This window comes from Notechis scutatus, chromosome 7 (assembly GCF_049901735.1).
Source record: "Notechis scutatus isolate UNSWTSFEM ecotype Mainland chromosome 7, rNotScu1.2, whole genome shotgun sequence".
NCBI classification, from domain to species: domain Eukaryota; kingdom Metazoa; phylum Chordata; class Lepidosauria; order Squamata; family Elapidae; genus Notechis; species Notechis scutatus.
The window spans coordinates 24,160,657-24,186,218 of NC_142015.1; the positions used below are offsets into that span (position 1 = coordinate 24,160,657).

Here is a 25,562-nt window from a genome sequence, read left to right on the forward strand (position 1 = left end):
GATGTCATGCATATATGACCACGTATATGACCACGGAAGCTCTTCTTGCAACACTGGCTTACTTGGCTAGGAAATGGAGATGATACAACCCCTTAGAGTCAGGAATGACTAGCGGCGTAAAATCCACAGGGACTCCTTACTTCCTTATCTTAACGTTAGACGAGCCTTATTGAGAACATGGACTAGATACAAACCTAAATTGCTTCTGGAAACACCTTTGTGGAATTTGGCCCAAGAAATATTTTATAGATGACAAATAACAGGCAAACACAAATGGTTAACCTATTGTGAGACACTAGAATTTTGTCAAGTGGGATGTAAAATAAAATTGTGAGAACAGCCGTTGGCAAGGGGTAGAACTGTCAATGGTTCTCTTATTTATAACTATTATAAGTAATTCTGGGGAAGACCATCTTCTGGGAGCCCAAGACAACTGCCAGCCAAGGGGTAGAATAATGCATTATGTTGAGAAACCATTCGGACCAGTAGAAGATTCCTAAAGTATAGTGGTTTTCTTTTTGTCCAACTCATTGACAAAGGCCAGTCAAACACCTGGGGATTTGTGCAATATGCTAAACTTAGTTCATGCTAACTCCATGTACATTTTTGTGAGTTGAAGGATTGGGTGAACCTACTGCAGTTCCTTCGGCCACTTTATGATTCTACTAGGTGTATCTCTCTGGGAACTGAGTAATTTCATCAACCAAGATAAGTGTGTTTCTGCAACTTCACCCCAAAGTTATCGCAAGAAGATACCACAGTGAACAAAAATAGGCTGGAAGAAGAATAAACCAGAAGAGCTGCTGTTGAAAAGGAAGGGCTAAAATATGGATTTGACTTTAGAAAGGAGGAAGAGGAGGAGATTCCTCCTGATCTGATGAGGTGAATTCTGTCTGGTGGTGCAAAGCTCTGGCTTAAGTTCATCTGCCTTTATTCTTCCTTCTGGCAAATCCTGGTCCACATCAACAATTGCCTGATGATCCTTGGCACCTCTCTTGACCAAGTGAGGCCTCCTCAGAGATGGGTTCTCCAAAGGACAATTGGTTGAGCTATCCTTTCAAGAGAGGAACGTGGTGGCTCAGTGGCTAGGACACTAAGCTTGTTGATCAGAAAGGTTGGCAGTTCAGTGGTTCGAATCCCCAGCACCGCGTAGCGGATTGAGCTCCCGTTACTTGTCCCAGCTTCTGCTAACCTAGCAGTTCAAAAGCATGTAAAAAATACAAGTAGAAAAACAGGGACCACCTTTGGTGGGAAGGGAACAGCGTTCCATGCGCCTTCAGTGTTTAGTCCTGCCGGCCACATGACCACGGAGACGTCTTCAGACAGTGCTGGCTCTTCGGCTTTGTAACAGAGATGAACACCGCCCCCTAGAACCGGAAACGACTAGCACATATGTGCAAGAGGAACCTTTACCTTTACCTTTATCCTTTCAAGAAGATCAGATTGTATCAGATCAGACATGTGACTGCCGCATCTATATCGACGATCATCTGTAAGCACCTCCAGCTTAAACGAACCAAATTAAAAACCCTGGTTTTAAGAAAAAAAAATCCATGTAACCCTTTCAATCTTGAATGGCTTTATGTTGGGCCCAAGAGGGGAAAACGCTCCAAGAAAGGACGAGGAAGAGGCGCAGGCTTTCCAAATCCCATTGGTTCTGTCGCCGAGCACTGTGTGATATTGCTATGGCAACAGGATAAAGGAAGAGCCCTCAATACTGAGAGGATTCATTCAAATCCTTTTTTAACTGAGCAGAGAGAGAGAGAGAGCAGAGAGGCAGAGCAGCCGAGAAACCCCATATCTTGGCTCTGATTTCCCACACTGAACACAAGCCATCAAGGGGTTGCAAACAAAACTCGCCTTTGATTTCAGGGTGCGCACACATGCACAGCTCTGACGCTTGTCCTGTGATCTGGGTGCTTAAAACAGTGCTGTGCTGTGCTTAGGATCTCAACAAAGAACCAGGCAAATATTATTGGCGTTTGACTTGACTCTGTGAATGCCAGACAGCCAGGCCTCTGTACCTGTGTTGACTAATCAAGAGAGCGACTTTGCAGACTAATAGAATAACAAGAGTTTGGAAGGGACCTTGGAGGTCTTCTAGTCCAACCCTCTGCTCAAGCAGGAGACTCCATGCCATGGTTGTCCAATCTCTTCTTAAAAACCTCCAGTGTTGGAGCACAACTCCACAACTTTGGAAGGGAACAGTTCCACTGATTAGGTTTTAAAGAAGATTAGACTAGACTAGACACTCACTTGTCTGAAATGCTATAGGATTTCCTGCTTGAGCAAGACTAGAAGACCTCCAAGGTTCCTTCTAGCTCTCTGATTCTGATTGTTCTCACTGTCAGGAAATGTCTCCCTAGTACTAGGTTCATTCTTTCCTTGACTAGTTTCTGTCCATTGGTCCTTGTTCTGGATCCTGAGCATGTATCCATAGCGTCACGTTTTCCTCTCTCCAAAGCCACTTGCTCCTCATCTTTGAGCTCTGTCTTCTTCTTCTTCTAATGCCATATCCGTCATCAGACATTGGTGATCATGTTGGTGATCCTATTTTTATCAACAGCCGCACGAAAAAGTGTTGTTGAGTTTTGTCCAAACCAGTCCCTTCGATTTTGAAGCCATGATGTTCTTCTTCTGCCTGGACCTGGTTTGTCTTCAATCTTTTCCTGGAGGATGAAGTGAAGTATGGCGTATTTTTCAGAGTCTTGCATCACATGTCCAAAGTATTCCAACTTTCACTTTTTGAACTCTGTGGAGAACATAAAACTACCCAATAGAAGTGACCACCCAACTTCTGTGTTCTTGGGGAAAACTTTCTTTCCTCTCCTGGTTTGGTTCTGCAACCCAACAAGACAGACACAGACTTCAGAAGATAATTAGGACCGCAGAAAAAAACATTACTACCAACCTGCCTTCCATGGAGGACCTGTATACTGCATGAGTCAAAAAGATGGCTGTGAAAATATCTACAGACCCCTCACATCCTGGACATAAACTGTTTCAACACCTTCCCTCAAAACGACGCTATAAAGCACTGCACACCAGAACAACTAGACACAAGGAGAGTTTTTTCCCAAAAGCCATCACTCTGCTAAACAAATAATTCCCTCAACACTGTCCAACTATTTACAAAGTCTGCACTACTATTACTATTAATCTTCTCATCATTCCTTATCACCCTTCCCCTCCCACTTGTGACTGTATGACTATAACTTTGTCACTTGTATCCTTACGATTTATCTTGACAGTTTCCTAGTAAGATTTGATTGCTTATTTGTACCCTATGACTATCATTAAGTGTTCTACCTTATGATTCTTGGCTCTTGATGAATGTATCTTTTCTTTTTATGTACACTGAAAGCATATGCACCAAAGACAAATTCCTTGTGTGTCCAATCATACTTGACCAATAAAGATCTCTATTCTATTCTATTCTGTTCTGTTTTGTTTTGTTTTGTTTTGTTTTGTTCTGTTCTGTTCTGTTCTGTTCCACTCCACTCCACTCCACTCCACTCCACTCCACTCCACTCCACTCCACTCTACTCTACTCTACTCTACTCTACTCTACTCTACTCTACTCTGTGGTGTTTCAGTGCAACATGGATGCCAGGCATTAGAGAATAATGGTAATAAATAATAGAAGCTCATAGCCTCAAATGAGTTTAGCTTGAAGTGAGCCTTCCTCAAAAGCTTTTCCAGTTGGATTGCCCACTTAAATACACATGCCTTAATTACATGAGGGCAACACTTCTAAATATGATTGACCATGGGTCAAAGGAGTTCTCAGTAGAATATTCTGGAAGCTTGCTTTCTGGGTGCCATTGAAGGTGCTGGTGACCATCTCTAAGAAGAGCTTCATGGCACAGGACTGGTTATTTGAGGGACTGCCTAGTTCTGCTCATTCTTTACAATCAGGTGGAAGGGGCATTAGAAGTCATTTCAAGATGAAGCTTTAGCACAAGGGTCTTCAAACTTGGCAAATTTTAAGACCTGTGGACTTCAACTCCCAGAATTCCTGAGCTTACATGACTGGAGGAGAAATTCTGGGAGTTGAAGACCACAAGTCTTAAAATTTGCCAAGTTTGAAGACCCCTGCTTTAACAGAATCTGTAGGGCCATCGATTCTTCACCCTTCCACGAGCACAGGAAAGTCTATGAAATTTCATCACGTTCACTTGCAGGCCCTCTCCTGCGTTTCCCAGTTTCTGCTTCAGATCTTCACTTCTGAAAGACCTCCATCTTTTGCACCAAATAAGTTAGACAGCATCAAAGATGCCTTCCCTCAAGGCCCAATGCCTGTGAAGTGACTATCACCCCCTCAAAAGGCCCTGCCCAACGATAGGCCAATGTGCATTGAGGAAGACATGGATTTAAATGCTTGTTTATACATTGTTTATTTTGTTCCCCCTTTTTGTGATGGGCTGTTCAGGAACACTGCCAAATACTTCAAACCCTGAAGGGCCCACTGTTCTGACTCATAACAAATCTTCGGAAAGGCAAGAAAACAATTTTTTTTCCAGAATGCGTGGAGAAAACAGAAAGCCAGGGAGAAAAAAATGACTACTTAGGTAAAACAGAACATTCTCAAAGATTAGAAAGTTCAACTCTTTTTGGACAGATGGGAGTTCATGCCATGGTCTTTGGATTTTTCTTCTCTGAATTATATGGTTTTAGAAAATCCATTCATCATCTCATCATCTTCTTTTAATGACCCCATAATCCCTTGCGGGTGGAGTCTGGGCAACTGAATGGAGCTGAGTGTTTACTGGCTGGATGCCCTTCCTGTTACCAATGCGGAGTTTTGTTCAGCAGAGACATTCTCAATGCGCCCAGAGAGAGAAATATCTGCCTCTACCGAGGATTGAACTCACAGCCTCCTGATTGTGTGCTGAGAGCTCCACCTCAAGGCCACCGCACCACTCCATTTCACGCGAGAACTATCCCAACATATATCTTCTGCCCATTCCTTAACTACCTGAACCCAAGTTCCAAATGTTAACATGCAAATCCTATCCCAACCTTGCAGATTAGCTACTACTGTGAGCATCCCCTGTTCCTACCTTCTTAAGGATCGTGTGGGACAAGGAAGCATTGGCGTGGACAATGATGGTGGCGGTTTTGTCATCCCTGATCTCTTTTAGCAATGGGGTGGGATCCCAGCTTTCATCCAACATCCGAACGGAGAGAGTTTCCTTAGAGATAAGGAACTGTCGGAGCAATTTCTCTAGGTTTAGAAGGCCTGCGGGGGAAAGGAACACAGGTTCAATATGAAGTTTCATCCGTCAGCAACCCAAAATGATTAGGTTAGGTCAAACCAGTTGAAAAGAAATCTGGGAAAACTTAGTGCAGGATTTGTCCCTGTAAATCTTACCCCATCTTTCTCTTAGTTACATGAAAATAATCAAAAAGGCCCTTCACCTTACAGCATCCTTTCTTGGTTGAAGGACGTCACATTTCCCGCCCCCATGCATGATTATTCTTCACTAGTCAGTTCAATGTGAAGAAATTCAACAAGTATAACAAACATTACTGCAGAGGTCTGATTGACTTATCATGACCCATCAAATCAGTGTTAGCAAGCACATGGATAGAAGTTCTCCATGAGGACCTCTTCTTAACCTGGTCCTTCAGGTCTTGTGGCTCTGCATACATCACCACTGTAATTGAGGCCACCTACGTTCCTGCCATCCTCTTCTTCCCTTCTTCTTTCCCAGCAGGACAGCCTTCTCCAGAAAGTTAATGTATCCACAATAGGATAATTTGAGCCTAGTTCTTTGTCCCTCAAGGGAGAACAATACAATACTATACAACATAACAATACAAGAGCACACAATAGATACAAACTCAAGGTAAACCGCACCAAACTTGATTGCAGGAAATACGACTTCAGCAACAGAGAGGTCAATGTCTGGAACACTCTACCTGACTCTGTGGTTTCTTCCCCAAACCCCAAAAACTTTAACCTTAGACTGTCTACTATTGACCTCACCCCTTTCCTAAGAGGTCTGTAGGGGGCGTGCATAAGCGCACCAACGAGCCTACCGTCCCTGTCCTACTGTTTCTTTTTATTTTTCTTATATGTATCCATTTCATGTATTCATAACCATGTTTATACTTATACCTGTAATCTTATAATCGCTTGACAAAATAAAATAAATAAATAAAAAATAAAAATCAATAAACAAACTCTGAGTTGATTGGTTCACTTCTCTGTTTGGGTAGTTTTCTTGACTGTCCGTGGTGTTCTCAAGAGTCTTGTCCAGCTGCTAAAGTTCAAGAACATCGCTATCCCAACGGTGCTTTTTCAGGAGGCAACTGGACTTTCTTGTTTTTTCTTTTGAAAACGTTTCTCTTCTCATCCAAGAAGCTTCTTCAGCTCTGACAGGATGGTGGGGAAGGGAAGGATTTAGACTCCTTGCAGACAGCTGGTCATTTGCATCCTTTTAGAGGGTCGTTGAGGCCACTTGGAGGTTTATCTGTGTCCTCAGGGTCACTTGAGTAATGCTAATGGTTCCTGTAGCTGCAGTTTTTTTATTTGGAAATGCATTCCTTCTCCCACACCATTCAAAGGAGGTTCATCCCAAAATGTCTTCAAAGAAAAATCCAGTTGTCCAGTTGTCTCCTGAAAAAAAAGCACCTTTGGGACAATGACCTGGATGACTGAGAATCTCTACAGACTTTTAGCTATACAATTTGGGATGGACACCCTTTGAATGGTGTGGGAGTAGGAAGGGATTGCCAGAGGAAAAAAAATGCAGACTACAGGAACCATTTGCACCACTCAAGTGACCCTGAGGACACAGATAAACCTCCAAGTGGCCTCAACGACCCTCTGAAAGGATGCAAATGATCAGCTGTCTGCAAGGAATAAAAATCCTTCCGTTCCCCTCCATCCAGTCAGAGCTGAAGAAGCTTCTTGGATGAGAAGCAAAACATCTTCAAAAAGAAAAAAACAAGAAAGTCCAGTTGCCTCCCGCAAAAGCACTTTTTTGGGATAACCATGACCTGGAGGATGGAGAATCTCTACAAAGAACATCACTATTTTTGATATCCACAGAGAACCATCTTTGGGGCTACAAGATTTTGTGAGAGCCACATACCCACCTGGTTCTATTATGACCTGCTCCTTCAGATAAATTTGGATATCAACGGGATATATTGTACAAACACAGCTATGTACTTTATTGGCAAACAGTACAAAAATACTATTATTGTCCTTTTTCCAGGACATTGATTCCCTTGCTTCTCAGCGTTGCCTGCAAACCTAAAGTTCCTTTGATGGCTGCCCATCCAGTTATTAGCCAACTCTTACCCTACTTAGCTATTTTATTATCAGCATGTTTAGCTAAGGTCTGGCTCTCAAAACTCAAATGCCTTTATAGGTTAGCTAGCAAAACATAGCAGGCTTTATTTATATCTTCCTTCCAAGGAGCCACATCTCTTTTAATCCCACAGAACAACTTTCCTCAACCTGCGACTGAACTCTCCAGATGTGTAGGAACCTCTGGAAACAGCTGGAAAGTATCAGATTGGAAAATTGACCAGAGAGCGGTAACAATGGACCACAATGTTAGGTTGCTATCACGACTATTATTTCCTCTATTCTACTGTTTATCTCAGTGTGAACCAAGAAATATAACCTCGTAATTCTTGTTTCTCTGCTAAATCTCGTAAATTCGTCTTTCCCTGGTGTTTTTATTGGTCTTTTTCTGAAATTGCCCCCAAGTGCCCAAGTACATTCTCTGTGCCAATGTTGAGACAATTGCAACAAATCATTTCTTTTTTTTTGAAATAACAAAGCAAACTTCTGACTGTTGTACAATCCAACTTGAGCAATCATCCTAAAGCGATGTTTCTTAAACTGGGATGTGGAATTACTGCTAAAGGGGCAATTTGGATGTATCTTGGGGGTAATGAAACAATTTGTAATTGCTTCTTTGTGAATTGAGGATCAAGGTTGGGACTGGCACTCCTGAATTGCTCGTGTCAAGCAATAGTATCTGTATTTTTGAGAAAGGGGCTGTGTGTGAATGGGATAATAGCAATAGCACTTAGACTTATATACCACTTCACAGTGCTTTTACAGCGGTTTACAGAGTCATCTTATTGCCCCCAACAATCTGGCTCCTCATTTTACCAACCTCAGAAAGATGGAAGGCTGAGTCAACCTTGAGCCTGGTGAGATTCAAACCGCCAAATTGCAAGCAGCCGGCAGGCAGCAGAAGTAGCTGCAATACTGCATTCTAACTGCGCCACCATGGGTCTATAATGACATTATGGAGACTGGAAAGAAGGTAATTTGGTCAAACAGTTTAAAAAATCACTGGCTTGAGAGATGCAGATTATTTCAGACTTTTATTGCTTAGGGCATCCAATACTTCAACTCCCAGAATTTCCTAGCCAACCACACTGACTGGGGAATTCTGGGTATTGAAGTCCACAGGTCTTCAAGGTGCCAAGGTTGGACACCTCTGCGTTCAGGTACCTAGTGTAAGAGGAGGAAGTTCCATATTGTGTGAGAAATTGTTTTTCAACAAAATTGACTCTGAAAGATAGGCAGTTTTTCTTTGAATCGATTGCTCTGAAAACTGTGTGTTTTGCTGATGAGCTGCTTTTTTGTTTAACTGATTAAAATTGAAATTACAACAATTTGCTACAGGTAACATTCAAGGAATATTTAATGAAGGTAATAGTTTCTCTCCAATGAACAACTTATGGAGCATTGTTTAAAAAACACGACCTTCTATTTCTTTCCCTCCCTCCCTCCATTTTTCATATAATTCATCTGTAATTAGAATTGATGGTAATTGATTAAAGCCTACAGTTTTAATTTTGTAATAAATGAGTCTATAATCAATCATGTTACTCAATAGAGATTAAGCTTTCAGCCATGAAATAAAATTTTGCAGCTTTGGGGGAAAATATTTTTAATTTATGTTTGTTGTTATTTGTAAAATCTCTAGGAGGGGAAAATTAACAATCCTCCACTCCAAAAAATGAGATTTTTTTTTAAAAATTAGGAACTAAGCATTAGATCATCAAAAACAGAAAGAATAGTTAGGATCCACACAACATGTTTCACAAACCACAGTGGTGAAATTCACAACAGATGTACAATGTGGGAACAAGGTCATTTGTTAAAAGCTGTCCTGTTTCTGGTGGACTTCATAAACACAGAATGATCTAGAACACAAGTTGTGGGTCTCAAAATTCCAGAGAGCTTCTTCTCATCTTCAGGTGTTTTAATTTTAATTTGATTATATATTTTGGGGTTCATCCATCTTTCATTCAGTCCTCATGGCGATATCATCATCTTCTTTTTAATGACCCCATAATCCCTTGCGGGGTGGGGTCTGAGCAACTGAATGGAGCTGAGTGTTTACTGGCCGGATGTCTTTCCTGTCACCAATGTGGAGCTTTGTTCCCCATGGCGATATCTCGTTGACCCAAAGAAATACAGACAGCTTTATCTTCAAAATACAAAGTAAATTGGTCAGCCTGGGACCTCTGAACTTCCAGTAGACAAGCGATGACTACAGTACTGGTTGGACCATCAACCATAGCTGAGAGAATCTCTTCCTCCAAGAGATATTAAGAAGCCATTTGGAAAAAATCTACATTCAGGACTGGATCATTTGCATGTTCCTCCCTTTGGGTGCTTGAGGCACTGTATCATCCAGGCATTGACCTATCCATGACAGTTCCCTCACCCGTAAACTACCTTTCTGAAACAATTATGTCTTGCTACCTTTATTGCATTCAACCTCTTCCCCTCTCCCTTGCCTTGGTTGATTGGATTGCCCTTTCAAACCTGATCCCTTCATAATTAGAAGTATCGCTTTGAAATCCTCCTCGGGGGAATCTCCTTCCAGATAGCCCTGCTTGCTAAAAAGCTACAACTCTGAGCTTCAAATTTTGTTTAGCAAGGGGCTCTCTGCCCTAATGACTAGCTGGGTGGGCGTGGCTGGGTGGGTGTGGCCAACTTGTCATCACTTCTTTGCCCTAATTACCTAAAAAAAGATATATACCAAAAAAATATATACCGTGCATTTAATTTAATACTTAAATAAAAGACTGGGTGAAACCAGGCTTAATAGCAGTGACTATAAGAAGGACCTTGAAGTCTTAGTGTACGCAGAGGGGTGGGGGAATAAGCAGGATCAAGGGTGACAGTGAATTACATATCTCAGAGTTGGCTACGCCCAGGTTAGTGCCGGACGTAGAATGTTACCTTCAAATAAATCCTTTTTTAGTTTTGGGAGTGTGGCTCAAGGCTCATGATTTAATTGGAGTAACTGCCGGAACCCTGACAATGTGATTCTTATTATTTGGGAATTAATCCCCTCCGAGGCTAGTGGCTATGTTATCTGATTTTCTCAATGGCTCTCCCTCTCAAGTGCTGAGTGGATAGTTTATCTAGCTTGCAATACTTTTACGAGGTGTGAAATGCTCTTGGCTGAATGCCCAGAAGTTCAATTAAGCCTATTAAGAGCTTTCTCTTGCTGCTTCTCTTTCTGAGGTTATTGGGGGCTTTCCGAGCCCCGCAGAGTCTTAGCTAGGGGCTCTCCCGAGTGCCTGAGAGCCCCCAGCAGCCCACCCCTGAACTTGTCCCTAGCTAGCATGGCCCCTTGCTAAAAATACTGGAGTTGAGCTCTATACAGTCCCAGCACTTCAAGATCAAGGAAAGCTGCTTTTGATTGAACTGGGAGACTAATCCATAAGAAAATTTGGGAGTGGCAATCTGGGCATTGAAACAACAATGCTACCTTAAGACAAAATCATTAACAGATTTTTAAATGCAATAAAACACGTGTTGTTCCTCCTACTGAGCCTGGCCTCCATTTATCTTTGCTTTCCCTTGTTTCCCTCATGCCATATGTCCCCAGATGAAGCCAGGATCTGTGTAATGTATTATATAAAGGCATTCAGGTTTTCAAGTCATTCTACTGTCTGATGGAAAGGACAAGGTGGCCTCTTCCAGGTACTAGACTGTTACGTAGAGCCAGTGACCCACGCTCTCTGACCTACCCTTTAATCACCCAATGTAGGACCTGTCTAGTTATACAGTATAACAACGTTAGCTTAAATATCATTCCGTCACATGATCTGGCCCGCCCATTATTTGTCCAAGTGCCCCCTACAAAAAGTTTGAAATCAAGGAGAAGCTTTTCAGGTGGCGCTGAGGAGATTGTTACTACACCTCAGAGCAATGAAAAAAGATGGAAACTTCAGGTGAAGTATCCTCATCATTGGATAAAATTCCTTAAGGAGTTGCCGGGAGGAGGAGTGGATGGTTGGGAGATGCTTAAACAGACTGTGCACTGGTTTGGCTAGAGCCACGCGGAAAAACGGGGGTCTCTCCCACAGGACAAGGATATTTACTGCAAATGTGGTACTATTCAAGCAACTATCCATCTTTTACAGTGCCCTCAGGACTGACACCCACACAGAATAACAGAGTTGGAAGAGACCTTGAAGGTCTTCTAATCCAACCGGATGCTCAAGCAGGAGATCCTATACCAGTAGTGGCTAACCTTTTTGGGCTCCTGTGCCAAAAATTGCACGCACACCATTGCACATGCATTTGTGTGCCAGCTACCCAGAATGCAATACGTGCACCCCTCCCCACGCCCCCTGCGAATGCGCGCACAATCCTCCCTGCCACCCTGTTAACCTGCACTGCACCTCACCGCTGATTTTTCAGCTGATTTGAGGCCTTTTTCAGCCTCCCAGAGGCTTGGAAAAAGCCTCTGCAAGGCTTTTCAGGCTGAATTATAGGCCGGTATTACAGGAAGTGATGAAATGGGCCTATAATTTGTTCTGAAAAGCCTTACAGAGGCTTTTTCCAAGCCTCTGGGAAGCTGAAAAAGGCCTCAAACCAACTGGAAAAAAATCAGCTGTGTGCATGTGCAGAGAGGTAAGTTTGCCTGCGGCTCACGTGCCAGCACAAATGGCTCTAGGTGCCACTTGTGGCATGCATGCCATAGGTTTGCCATCATGGCCCTATACCATTCTAGACAAGTGACTATCCGGTATTTTCTTAAAAGCATCCAGTATTGGAGAATCCACAACTTCTGGAGGCAAGTTGTTCCACTGATTAATTATTCTCACTGTCAGGAAATTTTTCCTTAGTTCTAGATTGATTCTCTCCCTGATTGGTTTCCACCCATTGCTTCTTGTCCTGCCTTCAGATGCTTTGGAGAATAGCTTGACCCGCTTCCTCTTTGTAGTAGCCTTTCCAAAATGGGACCATGCTGTCATGTCTCCCTTGTCCTTCTTTTCATTAAAGTAGACATACCCAATTCCTGCAACTGTTTATCATATGTTTTAGCCTCCAGTCCCCTAATCATCTTCATTGCTCTTCTCTGCACTCTTTCTATAATCTCAACATCTTTTTTTTTTTTTACATCATGGCAATCAAAACTGGATGCGATATTCCATGTGTGTTCTTACCAAGCCATTATAAAGTGGTATTAACACTTCCCGTGAATGAATTGCTGGTTGGAAATATCCCTGCTGACAATATGGCCCAGCATTGTGCTAGAACTATATAACTCTACGTTTTTATTAAAGTTTCCAATCTTTTCAAATTCAAATGAATGATTTCACCCTTTCTAATTCCCACATTTCTGACGTGACCTGAGATGAATATCTGAGCTGGCCAGCTAGCCTGTAAAATGTACAGAGGAAACACTCAGGGGCCCCACAAAACATAATTGAAACTTCGGATTTCCCCTGCCTGCGCAACAATTTAAGTCACAAAAGCTAACCCAACAGTGCCCTAAAGCGAAGGAATATAAAAGAAAAGGAAAAATCGTAACGTGGTGTTTACTAGCCTGTCTACCTAAGTCTCTTTTGGTATATTGTCCCTTCTCTTCCCATTATACCCAGATGCGAACCCATTTGAGGATTAATCGCACGGCAATAGCAAAAATACAGAATTTATTTCACAAGAGGTGGGATTCAACAGCACACAAGAGGCCCCCCTTTGTCACTTAAGCATCACTTAAGCTGTCAAAACCCTGCTCAGCCCTGTTAAAGTGGCTAGGTTTAAAGGCCCCATGCTGTTCCCATCGCACCCCTTTTTAGCCTTTGATATAAAGTAATATATATTTTAGGGGTACCTTGTGCAACCAGCAATCTTTTGTGATTCCCTCCATTGGAGGAGAGAGGCATTTATTGCTGGAAAGAGGAGCAATAGGAGCTGTGTATGATTCCATTTTGCTCCGGTTTTCTGTCATGCCCCTGTCAGAGTCTGAATCTGAGCGGGAAGACGAACAGCTGACAGGGAGTGGGAGTGTGGCTCCCTTGACTGTGGAGGAAACTGGGGAAGGGCAAAATCCGGCTGGGCAGAGCAGGAAAGAGGTAGAACAAGGGAGAGAAAGTTCAGAGGAAGACCCAGGTCCACCCCCTCTTCATCCTAGGGCATGCAGGGAGGAACGGAGAAGAGAGCAACGTGGGTTGCGTGGCTTACAGGGGAGGAAAGGGCCCCGATTCCCTTCATTAGCCACAGCTGGGAATGGGAGTTTAAAAGAGATGCATGCTGAGTGCGGCATCTGCTGGGAACAAACGTGAGTTTATCTTGTGTTGACTTTGCTTATCTGTGTTCCTGGCATCCTCCCAACCGTGTTGAATTACAGCCGTTCCTTCACATCTGGAATTCTTGCTCCTGCCCTGCCAGACTAATTACCTCATTTTGCCTTGTTTGGACTTAAAGTTACAGTTTTTGTTGACCATGTTTTGGACTTGATTCTCTGCAGCCAAAGGCTGTTCCTGGGAGAGTTTTTCTCCATTCAGAAGGTAACCAGGACATTGGGGGCAACGTTGGAGCTAACAAAGGGACTCCTTCTGATTGTCTGATTGTGTTGCCATTGTGCCACGCCCCGGGTCATCACATTTTCTCTTTTAAAAGCCAAACAGATGTTTGAAAAATGGGAGAAAAACAAACCACCCTCTGACTTCCCCGATAAATTGGCGAAACTTTTCTTCCTAAACGGATGAAAACTGCTCAATTTTGAGAGGGAGGAAAGCATCTCTTCTCCCCCTCCCGCCCTCAAATTCCAGCTACTGAAACTTGCTTCTTTTCCATCGCCTCTGTTCAGATTCTCTCCTGACCTTGTTGATGGCCCCTATTTTGGTTGGCAGCAATTAGCAGCTTGCTGGATCAGCCGGCTGGCTAAGAGCTGTCCATGCATGCAGTAATAAATGGAGGAGTGGAAACCACGGTTTTTATGGTGATTGGTAGCATTGGAAGGTTGGAAGGTCCCCCTTTGACCTTTGCCAATTTGATTCCCATTCTCCACCTTCCTTCCCACTCCAAATGAATTGAGACCCTACTCTGCATGCACAGTATTAGCGGGATGGGGAAATATTGCCTGTCCAAAGAGTGGAAAATTCTCCTAGAACCTCCATGCTCATTTCTTGCTCATTTCCCAACACCGTTAATTATTGCATTCTGATTATCTGTACGAAGAGTTAGAATAGAATAACAAAGTCGGAAGGGGCCTTGGAGGTTTTCTAGTCCAACCCCTTGCTCAGGCAGGAAACCCTCTAGCACCGTGATAGCGAACCTATGGCATGCGTGCCGGAAGTGGCATGCAGAGCCATTTCTGCCAGCATGCAAGAGATTGCCCTGAAGAACCCCTCTGTGCATGCACGCGCACCCCACACCAGCCAGCTGGTTATCAGGTATCTGCCATGCATGCGTGGGGGGAGATGCACATGTGGGAGATGCGCAGGCATGTGCAGATGCATGTGGCATGCAGGGGAGTTGCATGTGCATGCACAGAGGCATGCGGTGAGGGGTTCACATGCGCATGCACACAGACGTGTGCAATGCAAGTGCAGGAGGACGCGCGCACATTGCATCATGGGTGTAGGCATGCGAGCACATGCATGCGTGCACACTTTTGGCACACAACGTGGAAAAGGTTTGCCATCACAGCTCCAGCATTTAAGACAGATGGTTATTCAACATCTTTTTAAAAACTTCCAGTGTTGGAGCATTTACAACTTCTGGAGGTGAGTTGTTCCCCTGATTAATTGTTCTCAGTGTCGGGAAATTTCTCCTTAGTTCTAGGTTGCTTCTCTCCTTGATTAGTTTCCATCCATTGCTTCTTGTCCTGCCTTCAGGGGCTTTGGAGAATATAGTGGAACTTTGGGTCACGAACAGGGGTGGGATTCTACCAGCTTGCACCTATTTGCTAGAACCGGTTGTTAACATTCTAAGCAGTTTGGAGAGCCTGTTGTTAGAAGAAATTACTGGCCTAATCCTGTAAGGAAGGTAGGAAGGAAACATTCTGGTCTTGCTTACAGAAACTGCCTCTCCATTAACCCTTATTACATTCTTGGTAGAATTAGACTTCCTGTCTCAGGAACATCTCTTATTTTTCCCTCCTTTGCTGGTACTTTGCTTGTGTGGAGTGACCATTTAAAGTTACAATGGCACTGAAAAAAGTGACTTTTGACCATTTTTCGCACTTATGACTGTTGCAGCATCCTCACAGTCATGAAAGGCCAGACGAGGAGATGCGTGCCTCGATGTGAGTGATGTTGAGTTGGTCACATCCAGCCAATAACATGACCACCAAGCCATGTTCACCCAGTCACATGACCACCAAGCCATGCCCACCACCTAAGCCATGATCACAGAACCGGTTATTTAAAAACATGAATTCCACCCCTGGTCACGAACACTTCTGTTTGCGACCAAATCGGCTGATGACCAAAATTTTCAGAACAGTTTTGCTTCTGGTCGTGAACAGAATCTTCGGGTGGCGACCAAGCAAACCTGAAAATTGCCACAGCGATTTCCCCTTTGGCACCACATTTTTTTGGTTTTTTGGTCCGTGCATGCATAGATGGTAGTACTTCCAGTCACAACCAAATTGGGTAGTGACCATAGTCCTGGAACGGATTACGATGACGACCCAAGGTTCCATGGAAGCTTGACCCCTTCTTCTTTGTGGCAACCCCTGAGCGTCGGAATATTGCTATCATGTCACCCCTAGTCCTTCTTTTCATTAAAACACAAGAACATTCTAGTCTAAGAAATAGTCAACTCAAAATTCCCAAGGGAGGATTAAAATGATGTAGGGTCAAAAATGCTGTAAGGTTATCTGAAGGACATCCACCCAATGACTATATCCACCCAACCCACCAGAGCGGGGAGGCAGGGAACATTTTGGGTCTCCCCTCCTACATCTGGCAGGACCCAGAAGAATGGCCTTCTCCGTGGTAGCTCCCTCCCTTTGGAACATCATCCCTGCAGAGATTAAAGTTGTGTCCAGTTCGACACTCTTTCACAAGGCCCTGAAGACCCAGTTTTGCCAACAGTCCTTGGGAACCCAGAGTGGGACGGAGCCCATCAAATGGCTTGTTTGAATCATTGCTGTCACCAGAGGAGGTTGTGGGAGTTATTGTTCTTATTGTTGTATAAAGTAAAGGTTCCCTCACACCTACGTGCTAGTCGTTCCGGCTCTAGGGGGCGGTGCTCATCTCCGTTACTAAGCTGAAGAGCCAGAGCTGTCCAAAGACATCTTTGTGGTCATGTGGCCAGCATGACTAAATGCCGAAAGCACATGGAACACTGTTATCTTCCCACCAAAGGTGGTCCCTATTTTTCTAATTGCATTTTTTACATGCTTTCGAACTGCTAGGTTGGCAAAAGCTGGGACAAGTAACGGGAGCTCACTCCGTTATGCAGCGCTAGGGATTCGAACTGCCAAACTGCCAACCTTTCTGATCGACAAGCTCGGTGTCTTAGCCCCTGAGCCACCGCGTTGTATCCTGGGTTTTTAATTTTTGTGAGCCGCCCGAGAGAGAGAGTGACCATATATATATTTATAAATCAAATAAAAATAAATCAAATAAACTATGTTTCTGCCCCCACTTTTGGCATTTAGCAATAGGATTCTTTAAACACAGGAACCTATTTTACATGTCGCTGACGGCTCTATTCTTTATCAATCTCCTGTAGGAAAGACCAATGTGAATATCAAGCCAAATCTTCTTTAGTGATTTTGGAGAGAATCACGTGGGCAGTGGAAGAAGTGCATACACCAAACTTGACAGCTTTAAGACTTGTGGACTTCAATTACCAGAATTCCTCCCCCAGTCCTGTTAACTCAGGAATTCTGGGAGTTGGAGTCCACAAGTCTTAAACTTGCCAAGTTTGAAGACCCTTGGCATACACTGTCTGAGCAAACTAGAAACAGGCGGATTATAAAAGCAGGGGAGAAAATTTTGGAATAAGGTGGGCTTCTTAGACGTATCTGGTGGAGACCACCATTTAAGATGGAATGCAGGCAAGATGGATGTCAGGGTTCCAGCACTTAAACCCCATTTAAATCATGAGTCTCAAGGCCAACTTCCAAAACTTCAAAAGGATTTATTGGGAGTTAAAAGATGCGGCATGGCCTGGGTGTAGCCAACTCTGAGACACTTCATTCATTGTTAGCCTTGACCCTGGTTTTTCCCCCACTCCCTGGGTGTATCATAATTCATACTCTCCAATGGGACACATCCATAGCCAAGAGTCATCAATCATGCTCTCGAGTTAGATTTTGTGTGGCAGAAACTTCAGTCACCTAGTTACTATCTTTGAAAACATTTATGGAATGCAGTTTCGGTTTGCAAGCTATCCCACTGCTCTCCTCCTCCCTTTCTGTTGGCAAGTCTAAAAAGACCATGGAAATATTTTATGAGTTGACATTGGACTTAACCATGTTTTTAACAAGGCTATGCTCACGTTCTCCTAATACTGATTGGCCCTTCAGCCAATTATCCGTAAGTGGCGGTGGATTCTTGAAATGCAGTGACCTTCCTTCCTCAAGATCTTTTGCAAAGGTTACTCAGTTGGTCTCACTGCCATCAACAGAATCTAATTGTGTTGCTTCAGAAAATAGCCAAAGAGTTGCTGAACTTGATTAAGGACTAGGAAAGTTAGCAAAATGAACACACGTGGAAAAGTGTTTGCTTTTTCCTCTTAAATAATCTCAATCAATATGGAAGTTGTTTGATTTCAAGTAAAAAGATGAAAAGCAAAACTTCTTGCAAAAAAAAAAAAAAAAAGCACTTCGGCACCTGGCTTTTAAATAAGAACTCAACCGTCTTCCCTCCGTTCAATCTTCTCCAGGTTAGATAAAGAGAATTTAAATCATAAGGGAAAAAGAAAAAATATTCACAGTGCTCCTTTTACAGAAATGCATCTTGATTAGAGAAAGAATTTCAAGGGGATAAGGCATGAACTAGAATGGGAAAAGGTTCCTTTCTCCCTCCCTGGTCCTGTTATAAACTGGGCTATCGCCAAGGGGCTGCCCATAATTCAGGCTTGTAGTTTGATGTCACAGCTTAAGCCTTCTTCCCAGCTGCACTCAGCTGGCAGCCAGCTCATTCAGTCACACGTGATTAAAAGCAATCAGCCTGACTCAATTAATGGTGGGGGCCATGCTATTTTAAAAGCAATCTGGTTTCTGAGCTGTTCTAGCCAGTTAAACGAAAGAACAAATGAAGCGGAGAAAAATTAAACACTAAGCATGTGTATTACTCCCCAGCAAGTATGTTGGACTGCTCTAGTGTGCCATGTCTTGGGTTTATACAAGGATACGAGTTGGTTCAGATATATGTGGTGTTGTGCTGCTGTTGAGGCATAGGGAAGGTTGAAACATTCCCCAATTGCTTGATGGCTTGGCCCAAAAGTGCTTTTCCAAAATGCAACTGGATTTTATTTGTGTTTGCTTGAAGACGTTTTGCTCCTCATCCAAGAAGCTTCTTCCGTTCTGAGTGTTCAGACAGTTCTGAAGTCAGAACTGAAGAAGCTTCTTGGATGAGAAGTGAAATGTCTTCAAGCAAACACAAAGAAAATCCAGTTGCCTTTTGGAAAAGCACCTTTGAGACAACCATGACCTGGATGATGGAGGATCTCCATAGACCAGGGGACCCTAAACTTGACAGCTTTAAGACTTGTGGACTTCAACTCCCAAGGATTACTTCTCCGGTCATGTTAGCTCAGGAATTCTGGGAGTTGGAATCCACAAGTCTTAAACTTGCCGAGTTTGAAGACCCTTGCCATAGATTCTGATGACTTGGGCTTCCTGATTTTGTTCTTTACTACTCCATGTTTAAGACAAAGGACAAAAAAGCATGTTATTGATATTGAACTGCCATGAGGGCTCTCAAATGAAGAGAAATATAGATCAAGAACAAGCAAGACTGTGTTTTTCTTGTTGTTAAAGGCTACAGAGTAGCAGGAATCTTAACACAGGGTCAATGAAACAAGGGAGAGATTAGCTGCCTCCCTTCCAATTGTCCTCTTAAATGTCATTGATTCTTTTCTGCCATTAGTAATGAAGAAATAGCTAGATGGTTCTCAAAGCCCACAAGATGAGTGATGAACTGGAGGTCAAAGAAAAATAAGGCAGAGTTCGAAAGGAAAAACTTCCATTAGAGAAATCTGGGACAAAAATACAATAATCGTAGCTACCCAGGGTTACAATAAAAACATCTGGACGGGAGCAAGAGTTAGAAATCTAGTTTCACAACCACTAGCCACATCTGGACCAGTCACAGGTTATCCGAGTTCATATAATATACTTGGGCATAGCTAGTCTAGTTAAGATAAGGACCAGGGGAGACAGTGTTCCAATATTTGAGGGGCTGCCACAGAGAGGAGGAAGGGGTCAGGCTATTTTCCAAAGCACCTGAAGGCCAGACAAGGAACAATGGATGGAAACTGAACAAGGAGAGATTCAACCTGAAAATAAGGAGAAATTTTCTGACAGGGAGACCAATCAACCCGTGGAACAGAAGTTGCCTTCAGAAGTTGTGGGAGCTTCATCCCTGCAGGCTTTCAAGAAGAGACTGGACTGCCATCTGTCAGAAATGGTATAGGGTCTTCCTGCTCAGGAGGGGGTTGGACTAGATCAGTGATCCCCAACCTTTTTATGCCGCGCCCGGTACCAGCATCAGCTGGGTGCCGCGCCCGGCACCGGCATCAGCTGGGCGCCGCCATCTTTTTGATGAAAAAGTGCTTCGGTGAGCTTTCTACCGGAAAAGCTCACCGGAAGCGCTGGCGCCGCCATCTTTTTTGATGAAAAGTGCTTCCGGTGAGCTTTCTACCCGGAAAAGCTCACCGAAGCGCTAAGCGCCGCCATCTTTTTGATGAAAAGTGCTTCCGGTGAGCTTTCTACCCGGAAAAGCTCACCGAAGCACTTTTTCATCAAAAAGATGGCGGCACCCAGCAACCAGCGGCCCGGTAGGACTTGTTCCGCGGACCGGTACCGTCCGCTGGACCGGTGGTTGGGGACCCCTGGACTAGATGACCTACAAGGTCCTTTCCAACTCTGTCAATCTGTTGATTGAATTAATCCATTTTTATGGCCTCCTGTGTGCAATGCACTGAATTATACAAGGGGAAAGCGGGATGGTATAGAGCAGTGATCCCCAACCTTTTTATGCCGCGCCCGGTACCGGCATCAGCTGGGCGCCGCGCCCGGTACCGGCATCAGCTGGGCGCCGCCATCTTTTTGATGAAAAAGTGCTTCCGGTGAGCTTTCTACCGGAAAAGCTCACCGGAGTGGTTGCGCCGCCATCATTTTGATGAAAGTGCTTCCGGTGAGCTTTCACCCGGAAAAGCTCACCGGAAGCACTTTTTCATCAAAAAGATGGCGCCCCAGCAACCAGCGGCCCGGTAGGACTTGTTCCGCGGACTGGTATCGGTCCGCGGACCGGTGGTTGGGGACCCCTGGTATAGAGAGTCAAAAAAAATGCCTTTGGAGAAAGTTTGAAAAGACAGTAACAACATGGTCTAACTTGAAAGGTTAATAGTTGAGTTCACATAACACACCCATCCATTAAAAACAAACAAGACAGCTTAGCTTAGCTTGCCATGGGAATGAACCCACTAGGTCTTTAATTGGCTTGTTGTGTGAACACAAATTGTGCGTGTCCATGGTCAGAATGGGTCAATGGGTTGGTCTCCCTTGTTCTGCAATCACTTGGCCTTCCATAGGGGAAGATGCAGTGTGCATTCTCATGACAACGGACACAACATGCTCAGGAAACCAAAGGTTAAGTGTTTACTGGTGGGGAGCTTAGATGACGGTTCTTACATTCAGCTTTGGCACAGATGAGGCAGGCAGTGGTGCAGTTGAAGAAATTCAAGATCCCAGCAACGGCGACACTGATGTCAGTGTTGCTGGGATGGAGGTTCAAAGTTGTGAATCTCTGGAACTGAAGCTTCAGGAACTCTTCTGGAGCAACCTTGAAATGAGGAACCTGAAAGGGGAAGAGATAATAAAAACGATTATTTGCTCCTCAGAACAGATAAGAAATGTATGTATTATTTATTTATTTACTAGCTCGATACCCGTGCTTCGCTAAGAAACTAGGACTTCCGGTTTGCAAGGCTTCGGTGGTGGCAGGAATCCGCAATCATGCGTGGTTTCTCTGCTGTGCTCGCCGCTGGAGTGCCCTCGATCCAGCCGGATTTGGGGGCTAATAGTTACCCCGTAGAGGTAACTGAAGATAGGGGAGATCCAGCAGGGGTCCGGGGGAATCGCAACCCCCCTCCTCAGCTGGCTTAACTCCCTTTTCCAAAAGCGGTGGAACGGCGGTCAACTGTTCTGTCCTAAAGCTGCTTGGTGCTGTGAAACTAAAACTGACACTCCTCTCCTCTGCTTGTGTTTTGCATTTGGAAGAGATTTCTTTTCAGGTGGGGAGTAGAACTCCTTAGCATCAGAGCGTGTTAATAATAATAATATAGGAAATACTAATGCTCTGATGGTCATTTTGAAAAATCCTTTCTTAGTGAGCACCTAGAAGTCAAGGGGAACATACGTGCCAAATTTCAAGTTTGTGGGCTTTACGGTTGTGGAGATTTTGTGATGATGTGTGAGTGGTCTTTCGCTTTTAGATTTAGGGAATTTATATGGCCACCTATTCACACATGGTGACTCAGGGAGGCTTACAAGAATATAAAAACCTTGTATAAAAACAATAAAACTTATAAAAGAGAGAACCATGTTTCATAAAATCACCCCCTACGCCAGCGACAGCACCTCATACGAGCCATTTAATGGACTCCATCCCGCTCTGCATTCCCCAGGCCCGCTGGCAGAACCAGGTCTTCAGCGCCTTCCGGAAGAGTGTTAGAGTGGCGGCCATTTTAATCTCTGGGGGGATGATGTTCCAGAGAGAGGGAGCCACCACAGAGAAGTCCCTTCTTCTGGGTCCCACCAGGTGTATCTCCCTCGGGGATGGGACCCACAACATTCCCTGCCTCCTCGCTCTGATGGGCCGGGTATTTGTGACCGGCAAGAGATGGTCCCTCAGATCACCTGGTCCCTAGCCATGACCTTGAATTGCACCCCGGAAGCAAAACGGCAGCCAATGCAGCTCCTGCAGGAGAGGTGATACATGTGCACACCGGGGTCTGCACAAAACCATGCAGGCTGCTGCATTTTGCACCAACTGGAGATTCTGGATGATCTTCAAAGGCAGCTCTAAGTAGATTGCCTTGCAATGGTTAAGACGGGAAGTGACTAGGACATGAGTGACTGTGAGTAGGGATTTGTGGGATCCTTGGTGCTCACTTAGCTTGGTTGTTTTTTTCTTGCAGACATTTCTTTACCATACTAGGTAACGTCATCAGGGCTAAAAGGGAGACGGTTTTACTCTCAGTCAGACTCCCTCCTAGCACTGGTGATGTTATATAGTTGGGTAATGAAACATCTGCAAGAAAGCAACCAAGCTCAGAGACTACTGAGGACCCTTCATTTCGACCCTGAGCTACAAATATTATCTTCTATCAAGACAAGAAACGATCAATTTCCTAAAGGCAAGGTACATTTTTCTGCTGTTAAAAAATGAAGTTCTTCTATTCTCCTAACTGTAGCTGGATAGTCATCTGTCTGAAACGCTGCAGCAGATTCTGCCTCCAGCAAAAGGTTGGATGAATAATTGCTCAACATTCTTAGATTTTATGAGACGTCATATCTCAGAAACATTAAAGGCCACACAGAAGCTCTAATTAGTCCAGAGTGTGACGGCCAAACGATTGGCAGGTACTTGCCAATACAGGCATGTAACACCACCGCTCTGGGCCCTTGTGCTAATTTCCCGATCCGCTTCCAAGGATGATTTAAGCTGCTGTTTTTTGACCTTTAAAGCCATCCATGATTTGGGGCTGAAGGAGCCCCTTGTCCATCTTAATTTTGACCTGCCAGGTGGGGAGCTCCTGGGTGAATCCCAAAGGTAACTGGACTTTCTCCTTTTTTCTTTTGAAGATGTTTCGCTTCTCCTCCAAGAAGTTTCTTCAGGTGGGGAATGGAAGGATTGATACTCCTTGCAGACAGCTGGTCATTTGCATCCTTTTAGAGGGTCATTGAGGCCACTTGGAGGTTTATCTGTGTCCTCAGAGTCACCTGAGTGATGCTCCTGGTTCCTGTAGTCTGCATTTTTTTTTGGTCTGGAAATCCATTCTTATTCCCACGCCATTCAAAGTGTGTTCATCCTAAAACGTCTTTCAAAGAAGAAACAAGGAAGTCCAGTTGCCTCCTGAAAAAAGCACCTTTGGGACAACCATATACCTGAACAACTGAGAATCTCTACAAACTCCTGAGTGAATCTGCTCATAGTTTGGAGCAAAGGAAAATGGAGGTACTGTTTTCCCATTGGTGACATCAAGGTTATAAAATTCTTGTCTCCTGAAATTCAGTCGACTCCTTCATCACTTTCTAGACCTTAGAAAAAAATGACTTTAAAGTGGGCTTTTGATTCTTAAACGGGACCAATTCTTTGCCTTCATTATTCGCTTGATTGCTCCCACTATATTTATTTTAACTTTTTATTCTTTTGTTTTTAATGCCTTCCTTACCTTGCTTTATACCAGGTGTGTGTTTTAATGCTATGAGCGTAACTTGCTGTGAGCTTGTTGATTGTCACAGGCAACAAAAAAGCCACACAAAATTTCCGTAGGGGATTTTGCGAAAGCTGCGCTGATCAGCTCAGATTCAGTTCAAATCCAATCATTGTTTCAACTGAGATTATGGTTCTGACGACTCAAACGTATTTAGACAATTACATCTGAATTGATGCTTTGATTTGAACTATTGAATTGCTCTGCTTTGATTCTCTGAGTGAGTTTGAAGTGAAAAGAGGTGATGGGCTTATGAGAAAACATTCTCAAACAGCTGAATTTGGGGATAATATTTTTCCTGCCAGCAAATAGACTTGAACTATCAATCCAACTCCAAACTGTAATTCCATTCAGAGCATTTGGCCCAAATGCTTTCCAGTCAAACCTCCCAGCTGAACCATCTTCCAGCCATCTCTCGGTGCGTGACAGATCCAAAATGCAAAATTCAGCATTATCCTGTAGGACCGAGAAGGTTTGCTTGCCAACTTCTCCCAATTACTCTGTTTTAAAAATTTCATCACAAATAATTACATTCGGCCAGCAGTTTTCCACTGTGGTGCATCTGTTGAGCTAATTTAAAATCATTAATATTCTATTGCCAATCATATTAATATTAATGAGAGCTCATTAATCAATCAGGGGAAGGGAAGGCGAGTCTTTTGATGCACTGCAACACTAGGCTGTCAGTAAAGGACATTGCAGCAATTTATTTATTTTTTTTAAAAATGTTGCATTCATCTTAGGACATGAGGTTATGGAACTCTTCGCAGGAAAGAGTTGTGAGAAAATGACAAGAGATCAGGAACGTTGGTGAAAGGCAGGAACAGGGAAATTTTCTGCATTGTTTTGTGTTTCAACATGCATGTCTTCAAAGAAACACCCAGGAAAAATAACTGGTTCCTCTTCATTAGGAGCAACAGTCAATTCCTTGTTGCTTCTGTGCTTGGGGATATCCCAAAACAACTCGCCCAGGTCTGCAATTTTGTTCTTCTTTGAGGGGTTAGTTATTCTGTCTATTCTACCGAAGACCTAAGCCAGAGGTGTCCAACCTTGTTAGCTTTAGACTTGTGGATTTACAACTCCCAGAATTCCCCAGCCAACATGCATGCAAGCAAAGCCAGAGAGCACCAAAGACCCCTCATTTCAACTCTGAGCTACAGATATCCTCCTTTAAAGTAGACAATAGTACAACCATTTGTCTGGAGTGGTATAGGATCTCCTGCTTAAGCAGGATGCTGTGGTTAGCCTGCAGCAGGTGCTGATGGCTGAGGAGAGCAAGGACTCAGATGAGAGGCCAGGACCCTTAGGAATGGATTGCTGCCTTCAGAGATTGTGGGGGCTGGCAGCAGTGATGAGGAGGTTTCTGAGGAGCCTGTGCTAAGTGCGCGTGAGCTCAGGATTGCTCGGAGGAAAGAGCAGTTACAAAGCATGGGTGACTCGGGAGTAAGGCTGCAAGGTAATGGCCCCTTCTTTAAGAAAATAAAAGCCAGCTGTGAAACAAATGTACTTTGCAGAAGGCAAAGACATTTTGAAACTCCTGCCTTGTGGACATTCCAGTGTCCTGAGTTTGTATCTGAAGATTCTTATTTTGCAAATTATTTCTTGTCTGTTATCTTTTGGCAAGTTTGGCACAGTTTGGCAA

At 43.8% G+C, this 25,562-nt stretch overlaps 1 protein-coding gene across 2 annotated transcripts in view; it reads right to left on the reverse strand.

The window, feature by feature from the left end:
* Positions 1–25,562, reverse strand: part of GRIK4 (glutamate ionotropic receptor kainate type subunit 4) — a 364,998-nt gene that overhangs the window by 108,696 nt on the left and 230,740 nt on the right. For both annotated transcript variants that reach the window (XM_087970153.1, XM_087970154.1), the window contains exons 5-6: positions 21,114–21,279; positions 5,064–5,242 (exon numbers count right to left, since the gene is read on the reverse strand). In XM_087970153.1, the coding sequence (XP_087826279.1) occupies positions 5,064–5,242; positions 21,114–21,279 (345 nt within the window). The remainder of the gene's footprint in view (positions 1–5,063; positions 5,243–21,113; positions 21,280–25,562) is intronic.